The sequence below is a fragment of the Schistocerca nitens genome, chromosome 8 (assembly GCF_023898315.1).
Source record: "Schistocerca nitens isolate TAMUIC-IGC-003100 chromosome 8, iqSchNite1.1, whole genome shotgun sequence".
In the NCBI taxonomy this organism is placed as follows: domain Eukaryota; kingdom Metazoa; phylum Arthropoda; class Insecta; order Orthoptera; family Acrididae; genus Schistocerca; species Schistocerca nitens.
The window spans coordinates 573404018-573427260 of NC_064621.1; the positions used below are offsets into that span (position 1 = coordinate 573404018).

General features: G+C 42.1%; 1 protein-coding gene across 1 annotated transcript in view; it reads left to right on the forward strand.

Moving 5' to 3' along the window:
- The window catches only part of LOC126198539 (uncharacterized), a 32672-nt gene extending 9632 nt beyond the window's left edge, over positions 1-23040 (forward strand). The window contains exons 2-6 of the mRNA XM_049934941.1: positions 1283-1393; positions 6529-6665; positions 12673-12737; positions 13764-13847; positions 22856-23040. Of these exons, the coding sequence (XP_049790898.1) occupies positions 1283-1393; positions 6529-6665; positions 12673-12737; positions 13764-13847; positions 22856-22977 (519 nt within the window). The 3' untranslated portion in view covers positions 22978-23040. The remainder of the gene's footprint in view (positions 1-1282; positions 1394-6528; positions 6666-12672; positions 12738-13763; positions 13848-22855) is intronic.
- The last annotated feature ends 203 nt before the right edge of the window (positions 23041-23243 follow it).

Sequence of the window (23243 nt, forward strand, 5' to 3'; positions counted from 1 at the left end):
AAATAAGTGTACAAATACGTATGACATATGTTAAATCTGTGAAATATATTTGACATATTTGGCATGAGAGTGTGAGGGCAAAGCCATGGGTAAAAATCTCATGCGAAACACCTTGAACGATTTCAGTCGAATTTGGTACACATAGTAGTTAGGATCTGGAAAGAAATACTTTATGGGGAAAAACTACCGGTCTCCTGTTGGGGTGAGAGAAGGGAGGACGAGATGGACAGACAGGGGGAAGGAAGAGATAAGTATGGTTAGGACAAGGAGCAGATGGATAGAGATATAGGAGGGAGAAATGGACAAAGAGAGGGGAGAGGAGGAGCTGGATAGAGAAAGAAAAGAGCTGGAAATAGAAAGGGGGGAGGAAGAGATAGGCAGAGAGAGGATGAGGTTAACAGACCGAGGAGGAGGAAGAAATGGACAGAGAAAGGAGAGGAGGCGGACAGAGAGAGGGGAGAGAAGAAGGCGGACATAGAAAGGAAAGTGAGTAGATGGAGAGCGGAAGGAGATGGACAGAAAGAGGAGGGGAGAAGATCGACAAAGAGAGGGTGAGGAGGAGATGGAATTGGGAGGAGGCTTGTGACAGAGGGGGAAGGAGCAGATGGACAGAGGAGGAGGAACAGATTGACAGAGAGGGAGGAGGTGATGGACAGAGAGAGGGGCAGGTGGAATTGGACAGTGTGGAGAGGAGTGGAGGAGATGGACACAGAGAGGCGATGGTGAAGATGTAGGTGAAGCAGGAGATAGGCAGAGAGGGGTAAAGAGGAAATGAACTAATAAATGATTGAAATAACGCCAGGTACTCAGCTAATTTTCTTTAATAAATGTGTCAATAAATCATTTTCTTCAAGTTACCGTCCGAATAAGATATATGACTAACAATCCTACAGCGAATCGACGTCAGTGATATGGGTCTGCGGATTACTGCTACGTCCTTTCCTGAGTGCTGGTGAGACCGGTGCTGCTTTCCAGTCTTTAAGTACGTACATTTTGCCGAGTAGATGTCGAAGGAATCCACTGTAACTCCATACCACTGTAGATGTTTCAGCAACAGAACTTGAAATCGAAAGAAAGTAAGAGTCGTTTCAGCAGTTACTAGTGAAGGCATAGCAACGGCCCGAGAGTATAACTACAATAAAGCTTCGTATGGAGCTTAAAGTCTCCCTTAAAACTGATGATTCTAGTGGTTGTGTAAGCAAAGAATGATGTGATATTAAAGTCGCTGTGCACTTGCTGCACGACTGCGTTTGTGTAACAAAAATTCTGAACTTGGCTGCAGATGTTCCTCGGTGTGCTGCTGCTGCTGCCTCTGTTGGCTGAGGGTTCGTTCCTCAACGACCTCTTCTGCAACCTGCCTGATGCCTCCACTGAGAGCCTCAACATCACCACGGTAAGCTCTGGAGAAAGTGTAACGGAGGAAGATGACTACTCTCAGTAAAGTGAACTGTTTTTATCCTGTCCTCCGACCAATAGGCAGTGGTTTGAATCATAAACGTGACAAACGAACTACCAAAGCAAAACAACAGATTCAGCCTCAGACAGGAAAGCAAATAGAGCTAAAGGAAATTCCAGAAGCCTGGTTATTATGTGCTGGATGCATATCATTGAACAAAATTGTTTATTGGAAAAAGGTTGTGGTATTTGTTACTTGTAATTTAATATTATCTCACATGATGATGCTTTGATCCATAAGACTAATCTAAGCACCACTGTGTATGGAATGCAAAAATATACCTCGAACTTAGGGGCTTATAGAAAATAATGAAACATTGTAAGTCGTGGGTGTAGTATTGTGAGATACATGTCATGGATTTCGGAATTAGTCAACATCGTTATGCTAGAACTGGCGTTTGTAGACTGAAAGAGCCGTGTCATGTACTGTTTAGCTGGTCGTTCCACATGTGGTCTACGGTAGGGCTAGTGTCTCTGACTAGTGGTTAGAACTGCCTCAGTGCCTGGTTTGAACCTCGCCTCTCTTCATAAATTTCGGATAAAAATCACCAGCAACAGCAGCCGATGTCTTCCGGAATACGAAGTCACCCTTTTTCTGCCAACAGCCTCGTCAAAGAGGACGGAGGAGCCGACAGAGGTTCACAGCACTCTCTTGCTATTGTGGTGGGAAACTGTCCCCAAAGGCAGAAGAATCAGCAATGATCAGCGGCATGAAGATACAGATTGCAATGGAAACCACTGCATTAAATGCACATAATGTGTATCCACAGGTCACATGACCGTTCATTGGAAAAAATGTGTCATGATGATCTCTCCATAGGCAAAAGATGCCCGACTAGTCCCATATTCGGAACTCCTGGAGGGGCTGCAGTAGGGAAGGTGACCATGAGGAAAAGACTGAGTAACCAACGACAGGATAACGTTCTACGAACCGTGGCGTGGAATGTCAGAAGTATGAAAGTGGTAGAGAAGTAGGGAAGTTAGAAAAACTGAAAACGGAACTGCAGAGGCTTTATCTAGATACGGGGGGGGGGGGGGGGGGGAGGGGGGGGGGCACTGAAGCGAAATGGAAAGAAGACAAGGATTTCTGGATGTATGAACATAGGACAATACCAACAGCAGCAGAAAATGGTAAAGTGGGTTACTGTGAACAGTTCAGTGGTCGTGCTGTACTCATCAGAATCAACGGCAAACGAACAGCGACAGCAACAGTTCAGGTGTACGTACCAACGTCGCAAGCAGAGGATGAACCGACAGAGAAAGGATATGAGAGTAGTGAACGGGCATTTCATTACGCAAAGAGAAATGAAAATCCAGTAGTCATGGCGGAATGCAATGCAGTTGTATGGAAGGGAGAAGAAAAAAGAAGAATATGGGCTTGGCAGGAGGGACGATAGAGGAGAAAGACTAATTGTGTTACGCAATAAATACCAGTTAGTAATAGCGAATACTCTGTTTAAGAATCACAAGAGGAAGACGCACACTTGGAAAAGGCTGGGAGATACGGAAACATTTTAGTAAGATTACATGATGGTCCGGCAGAGATTCCGAAATCAGATACTGGATTGTAAGGCTTACCAAGCAGCAGATATAGACCCCAATAGCAATTTAATAATGATGAAGAGTAGGTTGGTTGATTTTGGGGAGGGGGCCAAATAGCGAGGTCATCAGTCCCATTGAATTAGCGAAGGATGGGGAAGGAAGCCGGCCGAGCCCTTTCAGAGGAACCTTCCCGTCATTTGCCTGAAGCGATTTAGGGAAATCACGGAAAACCTTAAAAAAAAAAAAAGTGAGTCCAGTGTGCTAACCACTGCACCATCTAACTCCTTATGAAACGTAAGCTAAAGTTTAAGGGTGGGGAGCACCAACCAGAAGTAAGTGAAACTAAAGTAGTAAGTTACTAAGAGAGAAGGAAATAGGCGACTTCCAGTCGATAGCACTGAACTAAATTACTCCAGGAGTAAATTTTACATTTGCTCCGGAAGTAAATTTATTCACACCAATACTGGTGGAGAGCACCATTTAAGAGTACGCTACTGCGGGGGCAGTAGTAGGAGTAAAGTAAGAGAGTTAGGTGCGATCTTAAAGTTCTGTGTTTTAAATGTCGAATTCTCTGTATTGCCTGGACTACGAAGAATATATGGAGATGGAGGAAGAGATGCACCATCCCAAGAACGAGAGCTGTAATGAAGAGAAGAGACCAGTTTGCGATGTATAGCGGCAGTGATTTCAAAGAGTGGTTTGGGTTTCGTAAGGAATCTTTTGAGATGCTGCTTGGTATTCTGGAGCCGTTACTACAGCATAATTCTGACCGTAACCATGCTTTGTCTCCTACGCTGACCTTCTTTGTGAACTGCGAATCTTTCGCACGGCACTTATCTAATAGTAGCAGGGGATCTCATTAATATCCATCGTACTACTGCTGGAAGAGCTTTTAATATTGCGATAAACAGTTTAATTGCCTTAAAGCCACTGCATGTGTCCATGCCACATAGCCAAGAAAATAAACGAGTATCAGAGAACAAAGGGAATTCTATCGAACTGGTGGATTCTCAGATGTCATAGGGACCATAGATTGTGTACTTATATCCATACTTTGTCTATGTGAAGCGCAAGCAGAACTATGCAGAAATTGCAAGAATTTATTTTCTATCAATACACAAATCATCTGTGGTGCCAATATGAAGATTTTGAACGTGGTAGGCCGTTGCCCGGGTTCCACAAATGTTGGGGACAATAGCAGAGTTGCTGCCGCATTTGTTAATGGACAATATGATGCGTTGCTTGTTGGAGATATTGTTATGCTCTCTCCAAACATGTTATGACGCCTGAGTTCCGAGCCTACACAGGAGCCGAACGGCGTTGCAATAGAGCCCATAATGCTACCAGATGTGTTATAGAGCGAGCGCTCGGTGTTTCAAAGCAACGTTTCCAAATTCTCACTAAAACAATGCTATTTAAATCAAACAGGTGTGGGAATGTTATTGTGTCTGCTGCAGTTCTACACAGCTTTGGAATAGAAGTTAAAGATGTGTTTTACCCTGATGCTGTGGAGGTGAATGACATCGAACAATATGCATTTCAGCCCGAAGCAGATGCTTCAGGCCCAGCTGTCAGAAGGTCTATGATACTTAATTACTGTAGTTAAAATTGTACCTAGATTGCTAGTAAAATTAGAAGTTAGTGTAAAGACTTTTCCTTCTTAAATGAATAAATAAGCCAACGTATTGTCACTACTCGAGAAAAAAGTGACTCATTTTATTTATGTGTAATTTTTTAGTATTTTTTCTTTCTTTTTTTTTTTGCTAGGGGATTAACATTCTCATTTTATTTCTTAACTGAGTGTATAGGCATACAATGTTTCGATTATTTCTAGAAAACGGATTTACTTCATAATATTGCAAATTCAGATAAATATTAGATGTTGTATTAACAAAACTTAGTACAGCTCCTAAAATGATAAACACAAATATTATGACTTACAAGAAACAAGAACATATTAACCATTTTTATGAAAACAAACAAAAACAAACACTCCAAACCGACGTTTCACGTAAGTCACATGCAACGAAAATCTGTAGCGCAACCATCTGTGTGTGGCGTGTTTATAATTATGTATTATTTATATTTTAGGACAATTAATCTGTAAAAAACACACCACATGTCATAAAGAAAGCGTGTAAACTGTCTGAGGATTATCACAACAATTCGAAACCGGTAACGGTAGCCTTTGAATAAAGAAACTGAAAGTTAATTTGTGGCTGGTTGCTGTCCTAACACCATGAACAAGGAACAATAAGACTGGAAGACCAAGAACGAAGTGCTCGGATTGAAAAGGTTGTACGGCACGGGAAGGGATGTAGTCTTTCCCCACTACCGTTCAATCCGTACATCGAAGAAGCAATGAGGGAAGCAAGAGTGGGATTGAATTTAAGGGTGAAAGGATATCAGTGATAAGATTCGCTGATGACATCGCTATACTCAGTTTAAGTGAACAAGAGTTACAGGATGTGTTGAATGGAATGAACAGTCTAGTGAGAACAGAATATGGATTGAAAATAAGTCGAGAAACTTAACATCAAAATTTGGGGATCACGAAGTAGACAAAAAAAAATGTCAAATGTGTGTTAAATCTTATGGGACTGCTAAAGTCATCAGTCCCTAAGCTTACACACTACTTAACCTAAATTATCCTAAGGACAAACACACACACCCATGCCTGAGGGAGGACTCGAACCTCCGCCGGGACCAGCCGCACAGTCCATGACTGCAGAGCCTTAGACCGCTCGGCTAACCCCGCGCGCCGAAGCAGACCAAGTTGAGGGATTCTTCTACCTAGGCAACAAAATAACCGATGACGGCCGGAGCAAGGAGGACGTAAAAAGGAAACTAGCACTGGCAGAAAGAGTATTCCGGTCCAATAGAAGTCTACAAGTATCAAACATGGGTCTTAAACTGAGGAAGAAGTTTCTGAGACCGTACGTTTGGGGCACAGCACTGTGTGACCGAGAGACATGGGCTGTGGGAAATCCGGAACAGAAGAGAATCTAAGCCTTTGAGATGTGGTGCTAGAGAAGAATGTCGAAAATTAGGTGGACTGATAAGGTAAGGAATGAGGAGGCTCTGCGCAGAATCGGCGGGGAAAGAAAAATATGAAAGAAGGGACAGGATGACAGTACATCTGTTATGACATCAAACTTCCATGATATTAAAGGGAACTGCAGAGGGTAAAACTGTAGAGGAAGATAGAAATTGGAATAGACCCAGCGAGTAATTGAGTATGTAGGCTGCAGCTGCTATCCGAGGTGAAAAGTTTGACGCGGAAGTTGGATTCGTGGCGTGCTGCATTAAACCAGTCAGAATAATGATGACTCAAGAACTGTTATTTAGGTGCAAAATATACGACATGCAACAACTACAAGCTGAAGAACCACATACCGTAAATTACTTCACATACGAATGCGTCTAATAAATTGATCGTCGTATATTGATACATGTTACTTTAAATTGTATTCGCTTTCCTAAGAACGTCATTACTTTAGGTACAACTGGCGAGTTTTCGCTCGTTTACAGGCAGAGAAGACGTGGTACGCGCAGTACCAGTACAACATCCCCGGCGCGTCGCTGCTCGGATGCCTCACTGTGGTACAGTCTCCGGGAGATAGCAGCGACGAGATGAACATCAATGGCACCTTCAGCAGCCTGCCTCTGTAAGTATCCGCTTTCTGGTGTTCCACAGCAGTCGTGTCATTTTCTGCTTCTGGCATCGCTCTATTCAGAGCAGTTACCCTTTAACGTAACATACTTAGACAGACAGCTGTACACCTGGAAAACATTAATGTCAATCACTGCCTGTTCAACACACTGTTTACCCCGCTACGTATCGCTGTCTCCTGCATGGTTCTTTATTTTAGTGTTCTTCTCGTTTCTGTAAACTGAGGAGCGTATGGTGAATAGGTTGACGTATGCACCAAGACGACGATATTTTATGATGTTAAAGTATTTCGTGAGGTTTGTACTGTTCTCGGGTCTCCAGCCGGGTGCAGTCGTTTTCAAACCACGATATTTCTACAGCGTTCCTTGCCGTTATCTTCAGGTGATACATGCAGACTGAGCGTCTCCGCTGAATCTTCTCCCCTTTATACTCTGATCGCTGCCCACCCCTTCCCCCGCGTCATGCCGCACGCGGCGCTGCGTGGAGTGGTGATGGGGAGGGGCGGGCTACTGGCTGCTGGATGCGAACTGTGGCCCATCAGATGTCCTGTGGCCTTCCTCGGGCGTGGAAGTCGCTTTGGGTCGGCGCTGTGCTTTTAGTTGGCTGAGTGCTGGGTCCCAGGCTTTGCTGAGGTTGAACCCGGCGTCTCTGTTGATCAGCCCATCAGCTACACGTATTTCAATCACCACCTTCAGAACACAGTCCCAAAAAGTCGAGGCCTGCCGTAAAACTTCCATTTTCGCGTACTCCATAGTATTTTCAGTATCCATGTAATGTTCCGCAACCGCAGATTTTGTAGTTGCTTCAGTTCAGTGTGCCTTCTGTGTTCCTGGCATCTTTCTTCGACTGTCCGTACAGTTTGCCCGATGTATGCCTTACCGCATTTGCACGGAACTCGGTAAACACCCGGTTTGCGGAGCCCCAGGTCATCTTTTACTATACCTAGCAGGGCACGCGTTTTCGGAGGTGGTGGAAGACACATTTGATGTTACGCCGAGCCAGAATTCTGCTGATTTTGTTGGATACTTTGCCGGCATAAGGCACGTACGCCATTGCCTTCTCGTCCTCTTTGTTCGCTCTCTGCTGGGCTTGTGCATTCTGCCTGAAAGCACGTCGAATTTGACTCTCGTTATATCCGTTCTTCTTGAAAACGTCCTTAAGGTGGTTAAGTTCCCCTTGTAGGCTTTCCTATCCGATACTGCGCGGTCCCTGTGTACCAGTCTTCGCAGTACACCCTCACGCTGTGAAGGATGATGGCAGCTGGTAGCGTGCAGATACAGATCAGTGTGGGATTCTTTCCTGTATACACTGTGTCCCAAGGTGCCATCCTCTTTGCGCTTGACTAGGACATCCAGAAAACGGGAGTTCACCACTCTCTTCCACCTCCATGGTGAATTTGATGTTAGGATGCAGAGAATTCAGACGTTGGAGAAACTCTTGAAGTTTTTCTCTTCCATGTGGCCATATCACAAATGTGTCATCAACATATCTGTAAAAGCACATAGTGCTGCAGTTTCCAGTGCTTTCTCTTCGAAGTCCTCCATAAACAAGTTTGCTACCACTGATGGCAGAGGACACCCCAAGGCAACACCGTTCGTTTGTTCGTAATAGTTTCCATCGAAGAGAAAGAATGTTGATGTGAGGACAAATTCGAAAAGATTAGTCATTGTCGGGTTGAATTTCTCCCTAATCAACTTAAGAGAGTCATCAAGCAGCACTCTGGTGAAAAGCGAGACCACATCAAAGCTCACCATGAGGTCCTGGTTACGGAGACGCAGCTCCTGCATCCGTTGAATGAAATGTGCAGAATTCCTGACGTGATGCTGACATTTCCCGACGTGAGGGCTTAATTCCACCGTTAAATATTTGTCTATCTGGTACGTTGGAGCGCCTATGTTGCTGACGATAGGGCGCAAAGGAACATCCTTTTTGTGCACCTTTGGTAACCCTTAGAGCCTTGGGGGTGCAGCAGTTCGAGGTCGGAGCTTCTTGACGATTTCCTTCGGCAGGCACTGGTGTAGAAGCTCAATAGTCTTCCTTTTCACCCTGTTGGTCGGGTCTCCCTTCAGTTTTCTGTATGCTGGATCCTCGAGTAGGTCGTACATTTTGTGATTGTATTCTGATAATGGAAGCAGTACAGTTGCATTTCCTTTATCCGCGGGTAAAATAACTATTTTAGGATCATTCCGTAGTTCTCGAATGGCAGCTCTTTTTGCTTTCGTGATGTTCGGCCTCGGTAGAGTGGCTTTGGTAATCGCACGGCACGTTTCCCGACGTATCTCTTCTGCTTTTTCGCTGGAAAGGGTTGAAATTACTTGTTCTATACACTGATGAAGTCTGCGATGGGTATAGTAATCGGTGTTGGTGCGAAATTTAGTCCCTTTTCCAGAACTGATTTTGCTGCGTCGTCAATCTCCTTCCCGGTAAAGTTGATTACGGTTCGTCGTTGCACTTCTTGCGCCTGTTGTTCTATGGCTGCCAGACGTTGGAACTTGGAGACTTGTTTAAAAGTGGCGCTGTGTCGAGACAGGTCCGCATGAGCCCAAGACTCAGTGTCGACCCACTCCCAAGAATCGGGCGAGAGCAAACAAGCCATCTCTAAGTAGTGCGCGAGTAATTCCTTAGATGTCGTGTCTAGCCGCCGACGGGTGTACCGGATCCTTTCTCTTGCAAGCGCCAGACTAGCTCTTCTTGTGATCCGGTGGGCGGCCGCGGTGTTTATATGATGTGTAATCACATAAATTTAGTGAGGTGTTGACGTTTATAATGTATACCCTGATAATAGTTGTTTATGTTTTTGTCATCTTTCCGTTCTCTCCACGCCCCCTATTCGTCCACCTGATCTCCTCCTGGTTCCTTCCACTCCCCCCTCCCCATTTTTCTCTATTCCTGTCTCCAACCCCTGCCTCCCCCTCCACTCCCGGTGTATTGAATTGTTTTTTATTTATATTACCTCACAGTTTACTTAATTTCACTTTACCATAATAACTCGTTCTTAACTTATGAAGTGTTACCATTTTCTTAATTTTGCACATGTACGTAGCTACATATGATATGGTTTGTAATGTCATAATTTGAATTTTAACGTTTCAAAGAAGTTTAGCAACCCTTCGCATATACCACTCATGCCCTCTGTCGCAAGCAGCTTCCCTTAGCCCAAGCATTACGCATGCGACGCTAATGGAGTTATTGAGAATTTTGGTGGTCTTCAAAGTTTTAATAGTCGTGACGTCATTACTGAATACTGATGAAGTTTTCAAAAGGGATATTGGTACGTCTTACTTTTAGTCTACGATGTCTTTCGTTGTTAGGACACGTTGTCGCTGTAAGGTTGACGAGGATGAAGTTGTGTATGTATGGAGTAAGAGTCAGTGCATATGAAAATGTAAATTTTGTCGGAGATTTGACCTGTATTATCAGGAATAAAGATACCTTTTCCCAAAAATAAAGACACCTTTTCCAATTGATCTTAAAAAAAAGCAGAGTAGCGATTCTTCTTGGTGTTGTAGCTCTCATGGGCACCCTAGGGTGATCTTTGTGTGAGGCACCCCTTCTTTCTCTGTGAACTATGTAGTCTTCTGCGTCGCGGAAGTGTACTTCCTGTGACTGTTGGTCAATTACTAGTCAATGACGACCAGCATGTTGTGCATGCTTTTAATATTACGGAATTAAATTTTATATTTTACTGACCCCTTCTGACCATATTTCAGCGTACCTCCACTACAACATGTAACTCAGTAAGTCTGAATAATTTTTGTATTCGAAACGAATTATTATTGTTCCTGTGGTATTGGCTGTCAAACTGTTTAGGCTGCCATTACTTTCCTTTCGAAGAAGACTTTTTGTAAACGTTAAATCCATGTTCACGAGGTTTAAATAAACCTTCCATTTTTCAACTGACTGGATGTATATTATTTCCTCACGAAGATGTTTCTTGTCAACATTTGACAACTAAAACTTCCCACTACCTGGTACTGCAAAAGAAACAAGACCTAATAATACTAAAAAAATTTAATCATAAAAATTTTAACAGAACGAGGCAATGGAAAAGCGGATACAAAATGAATAAAATTTTAAAAAATGAGTTTCTTTTACTGTTACTGAATTATGTAAAAGAGGAGACAATTTTTAAGTAATCTGATATCAGAGATTAGGGTACTCTTCTTTCACTTTCTATTTCATAGCCGCGCGGGATCATCCGAGCGGTCTAAAGGGCTGCAGTCATGGACTGTGCGGCTGGTCCCGGCGGAGGTTCGAGTCCTCCCTCGGGCATGGGTGCGTGTATGTTTGTCCTTAGGATAATTTAGGTCAAGTAGTGTGTAAGCTTAGAGACTGATGACCTTAGCAGTTAAGTCCCATAGAATTTCACACACATTTGAACATTTCTATTTCATACTAGTCACAGCAGCTTTGTTGGATCCTACGTCAAATAGACGGCGTGCTGTTTCCCCGTCTATGTGGTAGGTCAGGTACTCGAAATGTAGTCTTCCTTTCAAACTCAGTTTCAGATTTTAATTCAAATTACAGGTTTGTTCGACCTTGTCCTCTTCATTGTATTTATTCATCCTTATTCTGGCACCGAGCCGTTTAGTTACATTTCTCTATGGTATGTAATATCATTCTGTCTTGGGCATGCATTAGTTCAAAAAATGTTCAAATGTGTGTGAAATCTTATGGGACTTAACTGCTAAGGTCATCAGTCCCTAAGCTTACACACTACTTAACCTAAATTATCCTAAGGACAAACATACACGCACCCATGCCCGAGGGAGGACTCGAACCTCCGCCGGGACCACCCCAAGCATTAATTAATTGGCACGTTCTATTTTGCCTCTCTCTGGGGAAGTACCAGCTATTGCGTCCAGTGAACTAAATTTTGCATCATTGCACAGCGTCTTATAGACGGGGGTGCTCCATTGCTGCTGTCTCCCTTCTTCCGTGAAGGATTCACAATCACAAATCGGTTGCTGTGTATTTTTCTGTATAAATATTCATGGTACGCACCGTTTCCTGTCAAACCCTGAATAAGATAGCGATTCAATCATTTAGATTTTCTCCCTGAGAACCAATGGGAGAGGGCTTCCAATTCTCCTCCCACAAATACATAGAACGCCCTCTGACAGAGATTCTATTGAGTCCCAAGAATTTTATTTAGTCTACTTTTTCCAAATTTCTTCATTTTGAGTAGTTGGCTGCAATTTCTCTGATATACAGACGAAGAGAACACACAATGAATAGTAGCGTCGTATACCACTTGAAAAATAAAAATCCGAAGTGGTAGATCGGTACCCGAACCTTGATATTGAGATTAACAGGTATCCATTCATCAAATGGTCTATCCGATTGGCCCATCCGAAGGGCGCTTCCATCCCTCAAAAATTAAGAGACACCCGCTGTGTTAACTGATTGTTTCTCTTTTTATCTTACCTATCAAAGTTCATTTTCTTTACGAGATCTATCGTAGTGCTCTTTCGGGTGTTGATTCTATTTCATGTTCAGTATTCCGACGACCGACTCATTCGTCTTCTGTTCGGTGACCAGGCAGCGAGCACGCAAAACAGCTAAACTCGCAGAACCTGAAGAAACTGACTGGGTTGACCGTCGAAAAATGGTTCAAATGGCTCTGAGCACTATGCGACTTAACTTCTAAGGTCATCAGTCGCCTAGAACTTAGAACTAATTAAACCTAACTAACCTAAGGACAGCACACACATCCATGCCCGAGGCAGGATTCGAACCTGCGACCGTAGCGGTTGCTCGGTTCCAGACTGTAGCGCCTAGAACCGCACGGCCACTCCGGCCGGCGTTGACCGCTGAAATACTCGTATTGTGCATAAAATGGAACACCAGAAAGCACACCATGAATCATTAACGCCGAGGAAACCCGGTACATCTCATCTTTTAAAGATCTGTTAAAGTGGAATATCGAGACCTGTATAATATGTAGCTATAATTGTAAGATGACCAAGTGCATTAATTTTTGTAAAAAAATTATTTTCCAGTCTTCCTTGGCATGCTCTCGGCAAATTCAACGGCAACCGCATGGACAGCAAAGTGGACGGCATATGTAAGTGAGACTTCTTTGTGCAGCGAAAGAAACAATTCATGCGAACATATCGGGTCTAAGGTTCTTTGTGCGCTTCATATTCATGACGAATGCCATTTTTGATAAGCAAAGATCTTCCATCTCTGTACAGAATAGTTATTCCTCGACAGATGTCCAGCATTTAATCACATCTACATAGGCAATATGTACAATGATGGTAAAGTCGTCTGAGTCCTTTAGCAGCGTCATTTCTTTCTTAAAAATTCCTTTAGTGCAACACAACAATAATATTTTGGATTCATTAACCTTCTCTTTCAATATCGGCTCTCAGCATTTTACCAAATAACGACAGCCTCATGGCAGTGCGAAAATTTGTGCCCAGTAACACCAGTTCGTGGACTGTAAAAGCGCAGGAAAAATACCTATTTATTATAAGAGTTGAGCCGTCTATGGGAACAATTGTAACCCTAAAGAAGATCGCAGCAGAGAGATCGAAAAGTTATGCACTGAAGAAATTTAAAGGTGAAGACAAGGATAAGTAACGATTGAGAATATTTTACCATCAATGACAAAGCACACGAAAGCATGCAAACTTAAAATATACACTGCCTAATAGCAGAAAGAACGGCAGACACTCGTGTTTATTAGCTGATCGCTTTTAGTGCATCAATGTAAACCGCGGAAAAGGTGACATGTACTTTTGATTTCACTTTGTGTTGCTAACTAGTTGCCACCTATTTACACGATGTGTTTTTCAAGTCCCTTATTATCAAATTAATGTTGAGAATTACTAAGCAGAGTACACATTGCGTACCTGGATGTGATTAATACCATTGTAAGTTTCATGATAATCGGGTAGCAATCAAACACAGATCAAAGAATAAATACTGGGCATGCAGCTTCGTGTTTGCTTGTCCAGAATTTCATACATCACACACATTCTGGCTGAAATTACCTCACTGTTTTACAATTAATGCATGGTTTTTTCTTTGTACAATGAGAGGTAATTTGTGTCAACCTGTACTCTCTAACTGATTTGTGCTGCAGGGGACCTTCCACTGAGCGGCCCGCATAACATCGTCTACACCGACGCCGAGATCTTCATAGAACACTTCTGCGTGGCGGGAGTCGGTACGTTTCAGTTGCCAGCAGAAGTTGGACCACGAGCGCCATGAAAATGGCGAGTGAGGGTGGGGGAAGTGCATCCCACGATGTGAAGAATGGCTGGAGGCTTCTTTCGGTATTGTCAGTTTAATTGCCACATGACTACTGCGGCTTCTGACCATGACTCCTCGGTGAAGGCAGGACTTGATACTGCTCTGCAGACATACTAGTAACAGTTGTTTCATTTCAGTTAAATGTCCTCGACTTCATAACACGGACATTGGACAGACTACAGATGTCTAAACCGACTCACTGGTGAAAAGGTGAAAATCGTGAAGATGAAAGAGACAATAGACGCAATGTAGTGTGTGGTGCGTCTATCGAGCCTCAGGTCAACACTGTCAGAAGTTACTAGACATCCTGATTCAGTGTGATTCCTGAAATCACAGGCTACGTATCCGAGGGTACCTACATGCAGGCTGACTAATACAAGCGTTAACTAATACGTATGTTCAGAGGCAATTCAGACTTCATGTCTCTTAATCTAAGCAAGACTTAAGGAAAATAAGGACGCTGTCATGTTGCTGTTGTAGTGATCTTCAGTCCGAAGACAGGTTTGACGCAGCTCTACATGTTATTCTTCCCTGTACAGGCCTCTTCATCTCAGAATTACTACTTCAGCCTCCATCCGTTTGCACCTCATTACTATGTTCATGCTACAATTTGTATCCTCTTACACTTCCCTCGATGATACTTTGATTGCTCAGAATGTGTCAACTTGTACCATAATTTACTTTTCACCCCAATACGGTTCGGTAACTCCTCATTAGTCACGCGATCTATCCATCCAATCTTCGACTTTCCTCTTTAGCACCACATACCAAAAGCTTATATTTTCATCTTGTCATAGTTGTTTGTCGACCATCTTTCACTTCTCTAGAAGGTTACACTCCAGACATTTACCTTCGGAAAAGACTTCCCAGCACATCACTTTGTACTACATGTTAATAAATCATCAGTGTCTGCTACCTTTAGTATCTAGTTTCTTAATGTAATTCTCTCAGCGTTGCCTGGGCCAATTCGAGAACGTTTCGTTACCGTCGTTTTATTTTTGTTGGTGTTATCTTATAACCTCTTTTCAAGACACTATACACACCGTTCTACACCTACATCTCTACTCCGAAAGCCAGCATGCCGTGTGCGGTGGAGGGTACTTCGTGTACTACGGTCACATCCGCCCATTTCCTGTTACAGTCGCTAATGGTTCTTAGGCAGAACGACGGCCGCTACACCTCCACGTGGACTCGAATCTCTCTGATTTTACCTGTATGGTATTTTTGTGAGATATACGAGTTTAAAGGAGGAAGAAATATATTTTTTGATTCTTCTAGGAAAGCACTCTCTCGGAACTTGAACTGTAAGCGAACCCGTTATACAGCGACTGCCAATGGAGTTGGTTGTCTATCTCCGTGACGCTTTCGTGCTCACTGAATGAAGGCGTAAAAAAACGCGCTGCTGTTCTTTGTATCTTCTCTACTTCCTCTATCAATTCTATCTAGTATGGATCCCACACTGACGAGTAGTATTCAACGACGGTTTAGGAAGCTACCTCCTTAGTTGATGGACTAAATTTCCTCAGGATTCGTCCAATAACTCTCAGTCTGTCATCTCCAATTCCTGCGATTAGTTTTATGTGGTGGTTGCACTTTAAAAAGCTCAGTACACCTAGCCCTAGATACTTTGTGGAAGTAACTTCTTCCAGTGATTGTTCTACAATCGTGTAACCAAAAAGTAATCGGTCTTTCTGTCTATGTATACGCAATACGTTACGTTTGTTACTATAGGTTACGCGTCTTGAGCTGACTGCAGTTTAATTAAAGAAAGAATTACGCCAGACGCGTTTCGCTTTTATTTATAAAGATCTTCCGTGCTTATTCTGCAAATTGGAAACATACGTTTCTACATCCTTGGCTGTTTCAGGTTAAAAACAGCGTTTTGTTTATAAAGTTGGTGTGCAAGTGACACTGTGTTTCTCTCCTTGTTAGCAGCGGTTGGAGTCGAAAGATTTCGTTTCACATTTGCACTTAGCAGTTTTTGCTATTCTGCAGTGTTGGTTGTGCTGCGTTATTTACATTTCACTTTCTTAACTGTTTCTCATTCCGCACTGCCACAGTGTTTATGTTGGTTCGTTTGCTTTATTCATGTTGTGATCGTTGCTAACCTGTAAAACTAATTTTGTGTGTGTGTGTGTGTGTGTGTGTGTGTGTGTGTGTGTGTCTGTGTATGTGTGAGTTAATGAAATATTTTTTAATAGTCCGACAATTACAGATATAGACAATTTTCAAAAAAAGAAATGAACACCATAATACAAACAGCCACAAACAATGCATACAAAGAGAACTTAGTAACAAAGCTGAACAAGAAAATCAAGAAACAGAAAAGAAAAAACACTCGGCTGTCACCAACACAAGGACAAAATCACACAGAAACAAATACACAAAACATAAGAATAGAAACAACACAAAGTGTGAAAGAAACACAAAGTAAAATATGGTACACAATGACATACAACCATACCCATAAGAATAGAAACAACACAAAGTGTGAAAGAAACACAAAGTAAAAGATGGTACACAATGACATACAACCACAAATACACACTCAAAAAACGAGGCATAAAAATAGCCCACCAAACCATCAACTCAATTCAGAAAGGGACCGATGACCTACGAGTATGGTCCCTCACTCCCCCCCCCTCCCCCGCTCTAAACCAACGAACCAATCAATTCAGAAATACTTCCCAAAAATGATAGGAAAAACTGATCTATGTCAGAAAACAGAAATATACCAACTGAAATGCAGTACATGTGATGGAAAATACGTAGGTCAAACCAAGAGGACATTTGAAGCCAGGTACAAAAAACATGTAAGAGCATGTAAGTATAGGACAAATTCAACTTTTGCAGAACACCGACATAACATTACAACCACAGACACAGACATGGATATATAAGGATAAACAACAACAAAAAACACCTCCTCACCTTACGAGAAAACTACCGCAACCAAAAACCACAACAGAAAAGAAACAACTTATAAATGATCGCACCAACTTGGCAAATCACGCGCTCTTTGACTGACTGACCACTTAACACAACACTAAATGTACACATAGAGCAGGCTCGTCCAAACTGTTCCCCTGGGGCGCTAGCGCCCGCGGCCAGCGCCCCGGGCGAATTCGTACGTTGCTGCAGTGGCCGAGCCGCACCGCTTAGCTGGCCGTGCGGACCGCCCGAACGCCAGCCGATAGATATATTTGTTCACCCGACTTCCCTTCGGGCAGACGACGTCTCACGAGTGCTTCAACTGGAGCTGATTGACCTACAGTGCCATATCCGCCTGAAGGACCGCTTTCTTATGTGTAAAACTTTGGATGACTTTTACGGCTGTCTTCCACAGGAGAAATATCCTCTTTTGTACAAGCACGCGGCCAAAGTTCTCTCACAGTTTGGTTCAACGTATATTTGTGAGTGCTTTTTCTCTCTTTTAAAGCATGCTAAAACTAAGAATCGTTCATTCCTTGGCGATAAAAATTTGACCAATTCTTTGAGGTTAACAGTCTCACGGAATATTGCACCAAGCCTAGACAAAATCGTTTCCTCGAAAAAGAAAAACGTCTAAAATGTTAATTGTCTTCTTTAACAATGTTGACTGTAAGAATTAAAGAGCTTTATACCCTTAATTCTATTTTAATAAGTTTTCAAACTTGGTCAGTTAAAATTATTACGTACAAAACAGCAAACTAAGGATCCGATTTCTAAACTCTGAAAAGGGATACAAAAATTGTAGCACGAAGTACAACAAAAAATACTTCCTTGTAACTACTAACAGAAAGAATGAGACTCTATATCCCTTACATAAAATTAATTCTAAAATAGAATATTTTGTTTACGTTTGATCTGACCGCGGGAGAGCCCAGCGCAGAGCAGTGCTGTGCGGTCACACTCGCTCTGCAGCTCTCTCTCTCTCTCTCTCTCTCTCTCTCTCTCGCTCCTATGGCGACACTAGCGACACACGGTCGCGGACGGGAGGCTGAACTACACTGTCTTGTCCATCACCATCTCCTCCCAGATTCTGTCCTATAACCACTGTCCAAGCCCATCCCCACTCTCTTCCCCCCCCCCCCCGCCAAAAAAAAAAAAAGTCAACCAGCCCCAACTCCTCTCGCGTCTCTATGTACATACAAGATAATTTAGCAAATGTCACTAGCTCTCACACACACACAAACACACACACACTAACACACACACACTAAAGAAACAAAGAAGTAGTTTCCCAAGTTGGCAACACTCAAAGTGAACGAAAGCAAAGGAACAAACATAAACACTGTTGCAGTGCGGAATGAGAAACAGTTTAAGTAAGTGAAGTGTAAATAACGCAGCGCAAGAAATACTACTGCAGAAAGGCAAAAACCGCCAAGCGCCAACGGAAAGGAAGTCTTTCGACGCCAACCGCAGCTGACAAGGAGGGAAGGAGCAGAATATGCACTTGCACACCAACTCTATAAACAACATGCAGTTTTTACTCCAAACCATCTAAAAGTGTACAAATGCATGTATCAAATTTGCAGAATAACCACGGAAGATGCTTTATAAGTAAAAGCAAAAAGTGTCTGGTGTAATTCTTTTTTATTAAATTGCAGTCCGCTCAAGATGGATGACCTATAGTAAAAGATTTTAACAGTTACTGCGGAAGATGGGTACGCAAACGAACGTAATAGGTCACATTTGTTTGTGTTGCGGATGAATTGCCACTCCCTGCACCAAACGACGATCCTCTGCAGATCTGATTGCACTTCGCTACAACTTTCTAGTGCGGCGACTTCTCTGTATACAACAGCATACTCCGAGAAAACCCTCGTGCAACTTTGTATGGTGGCTACTATGTCATTTATATACACTGCGCAAAAGTAATGGACCTATAAAACTCTCCCGGGGTAAGGCCGAAGTCGCTTGTACCTCTGAAGTCTTCTTTAAATTTAGAATGACATGGTGTGTTTTATTTGCTCTAAAATCTTCGTCCAGTCACACAGTTGCTCTATTATTCTGTGCATTTGTATTTTGTTCGCTAGGCGGCAGTGTGCAATTGTATCGAATGCCTTCCGGAAGTATGCGGCATCTACCTGGGAGCCCGTATGTGCTGCCTTCTGACTTTTTGAGTCCCATGGGTTTCACACGATCCTTGTTTTCGGAACCCATGTTGATCCCTACAGAGAAGGTTTTGGATCTTCAGAAATTTCATAACATGCGAGCACAATACATTTTCCTAATTCTACGACTGACCAACGTCACCGATGTGGGCCTATAGTTTTTTGCGTCTGCTCGACAACCCTTTTTGAAAATAGAAATGTCCTGTGCTTTTTTCCAGTCATCTGGAACACATTTCTCTCCCAGAGAGCTACGGTACTTTGCCGCTAGCCAAGGGGCAAGTTCTTTCACATACTCCATGCAGAATCGTACTGGTATTCCGTCAGCAACGCATTTCCTAGTCCTTTGCGTCTCTAACAGAACTACAATGTCATCGGCAAACCTGTAAGTTTTTATTTGCTCTCCCTAAACTTTAATTTCCTCAAATTTTACTTAGATTTCCTTTGCTGCTACTTTCAGAATTTCAAGCGGTGTATTCGAGTCAACATGGTCAATAGTTTTCGCTAAGTCTACAAATGCTATAAACGTAATTTTTCCCTTGTTTAATCTATCTTCGGATCATTCGTATAATGTCACTACATTTCTCTGGAACTTAAAATAGTATTCTCAGAGGTCGGCTTCTACCAGCTTCTCCATTCTTCTCTGTAAATAATTCCTGCCAATACTTTGCAACCATGACATATTAAACTGATAAATTCACAATGTTATACCTATAAGTAATTACTTTCATAACACCTTGAAAGATGTTCGAAAATGTTCAGAGATGTAATATTCTTACCATTCACAGAATTTACGATTAATAGACAATGTGAAGAGGCAAGAATAATTATGGAAGAACGAGAAAGTTCGCACATTAGTCAAGACGTAAAACAGGGTACATACAGTCTTTCTGATATACTGTATAACTTCTATATAGAACAAGCAAAGAGGGTAAAGAGAAGATCGGATGTGAGATTACAGGTTTAACGTACATTAGTGATAATACACGCTGATGACATTCCTATCGTTTGTGAAAGTCACGAAGAATTACTGCGCCTTTTAAACTGAATGAACAGTCTGTTGAGCTTAGTATATGGTCTAAGAGTAAAAAGAAACAAGAAGGAAGTTTTTTGTTGATTTGGGCCTGCAACAAAGTTTCCGTCAGATAACGACATTATTATAAAGAGAGTGCAGAATAGCTGCAATGTAGTTAACAGTCTTTATTTCACTACAAATCTGTTTGTTTTTCATTGTCATTTTCAAGTAACCTCAGAATACAATCTTGGTAAGATCATTTACGGACTTCATACGCTTTGTATTTTTGGTTGATTACATATTGGTAGTTACGTCTAGGTGAACTAGACGTCCATATTACATGATACTAAACTGTCTCATAACTGACAGTGCTTAGTTGTTAGTAAAACTATCTAACTGTAATATTAGTTAAGCGTTGAATATGTTTTGACTACATTTCGTCCCGTTTTGGCGATGTAGAAGTTATTGCGGTTGTTTCACATGATTTAATATGTACCTGGATATTCTGAGGATTTTGTAGTACATGAAAGTACTATTTGACCTAGGTGATCTGTCGTTGTGTACATTGTATATAACTAGGTCAAATATCCAACAAAATAAATGCACTGTTCAAAATCACAAATATACAGCTAGACTTTCCTACTAACAGCCACCTCAAAATAAAACTACATTCGGCCAATACTAAATCCTCAGAATATGCTGACCCGGGTCCACATAAAATCACATGTAACAACTGCAATAACATCAGCATCGGCCAAACTGGACGAAATGGTCACTATATTATAAGTAAATGAGTACTAGTCAAGTCTAATACTTTCACTTTATATGCCTGATTTTTTTCCCTGTTTACCTCTCTGGTCTCTGATGTCCCCTCCTTATACAAACTTCATCACTACTTTTGTTTCCCGTACTACAGAATGTGAATGTAATTCTTGTTGCTAATCCTGGGAAGAAGGTCCTTCTTTCTGCTAACAAAAGTAATTAAGTTGCACCACTGCTTACAGCATCTAAAACTGTGACCTTGGCTTTAAACTTCATGCATTATCTTCAATAAAATTCTTCAGGGTATCAGACCGCATCGTCATAATTTAAAATGCGCCAACGTTTCGGCCAGCGTTGCAGCTAGCCTTCATCAGGGCCTTACGTAAGGCCCTGATGAAGGCTAGCTGCAACGCTGGCCGAAACGTTGGCGCATTTTAAATTATGACGATGCGGTCTGATACCCTGAAGAATTTTATTGAAGATGACAACGGCCGCGGAAGCCTTCGCTTACATTCATGCATTATGTTTCTAAAATATCCTTATCAGCAGTAGCAGTAATTTTCCAAATTGCTGCATTACGACGGTAATTTACAAAATCAGTGATCTCATGTTTGTCACCAAACTTCATTACTTCACCAAGCATTTGCCTCATACAGTTTAATTTTCTCGGAACGATACCTCCAGTACCTTCCTTCCCATAACTCACTCCAGTGTTCCTGTGGAGCAGAGATTCAATTCTGCTCCTCAGAATAATTAGAAAAAGAGGCATACAAATCACTCTGAAATTGCGCAAGTGCTATTGTTTGCTTGATAAGGGCAGTCATTACATTTTCTTCACTCTACAATTTTCTTTAATATATCTAAGGAACCATGTATCGTACTAAAGGAAGTAAAAAGCGAAACCGTACAATGTACACCGTTCCTTAGACATGTGAGACAACTGGAGTCTTCTACTGAAACTCGTACCAAAAATGGTGTGTCATGGCGGGCGCAAATTGGTGTATATTAATATCGTACTTACTGCAGCTTTCTAACACCACTAACATGGTTCAGCATTTGGATATGAATACAGTCAATATGTTAATGTGTAGAGGATGATTTCGTGATGATGTTATAAACTTTCAGGGACGTCGGAGAAGGGTAAATGTATCTGTTTGAGGTAAGGGTTCCTAGTACGGAAACGATCGAGCCTTCAAGTGGAAGCGAAAAACTACTCAAGTTATGCCTAAGTGAGACCGAAAATGCTAAGTCTACGCTACAGTGGTAATGAATTTCATTTACCTGCACAAGTTTCAAAACCTGCTACATTTGCAACTTTTATTCAATATGGCGTCCCCCAACGTCAATGCATACATTGGACCGTCGCACGAAGTTCTATCGTACCAGTTCTAACATCCCCGGCGTCGTTTGAACTGTGTCACAAGAATTCTTACCAAGAGATTCTCTTCATTCTCGACAGATGTTTCGTACACAAACTTTCCACATGACCCCAAAACAAGGAATCAAGTCGGCTGAGATCAGATGAACACATTCGCCACGAAAGAGGACCTCCTCTGCCTATTCACTTTTCAGGTAATATCTGATCCAGGTGCTTCAGTCCAAAATGAGGTGAGACTCCATCATGTTGGAACTACGTCCGTTGACGAATAACAAGTGCGATATATTTCAGGAACTTGGGAAGAATGTTTTTGTTAAACACTGTGTACGCTGAAGCACGTATTACTCTGTCAGAGGTATCTGAGCGATTTTCGCTTATAAACTTCGACTCGTTCGTTTCCAATCTAGGGTCCGTTACCACAGACCGGTACATTTAGTCTTCTCCATCACCGCTGAAAGTTTGTAAACTCGTAAAGAAATCGTCCTGTAATATTTTCTTTTATATTCCTCAAATAATGTCGTGTTGAGCAAACAGTTCAATCAATCTGAACAAATAGCACTAGACCACTGCTGTCATGAAGTGAGGTTTCCTCACAAAACAGTTTTTAAGTTTCATGTCATTCAAAGCCTATGGAAGTAAATAAAAGTTCTGCTAACAAAAAATTTTCCTTACAGAGACTTCGTTTATTCTGACAACCGAAGAGACTCTCAGCGACGAATTGGAAGCCAAGATCTGGGAAATCGTCGAGAATCATCCTGAGGTGAGCAAGTCGAGATACATGAAGGTAACCTGCTGACGACCTACGAGTGAAATCTACGAATGTACTTTTTTATGACAAATAAATACTGATTTCGGCATACATTTAATATTCACACATCTTAGTCTTCCTTGCCGTTCTAACAGCCACAATGTAAAATGCACTACAACCGTTTACTGGTCTATCAGCAATGTTAATTACCTTGTTTCGTCGAATAGCATTCCAGAAGAAGAAAAATTGTCGTTACTCCGATGATTCCTACGCATATTCACTGAGCATGTCCGTTCCATTTTCGTGTTTATATT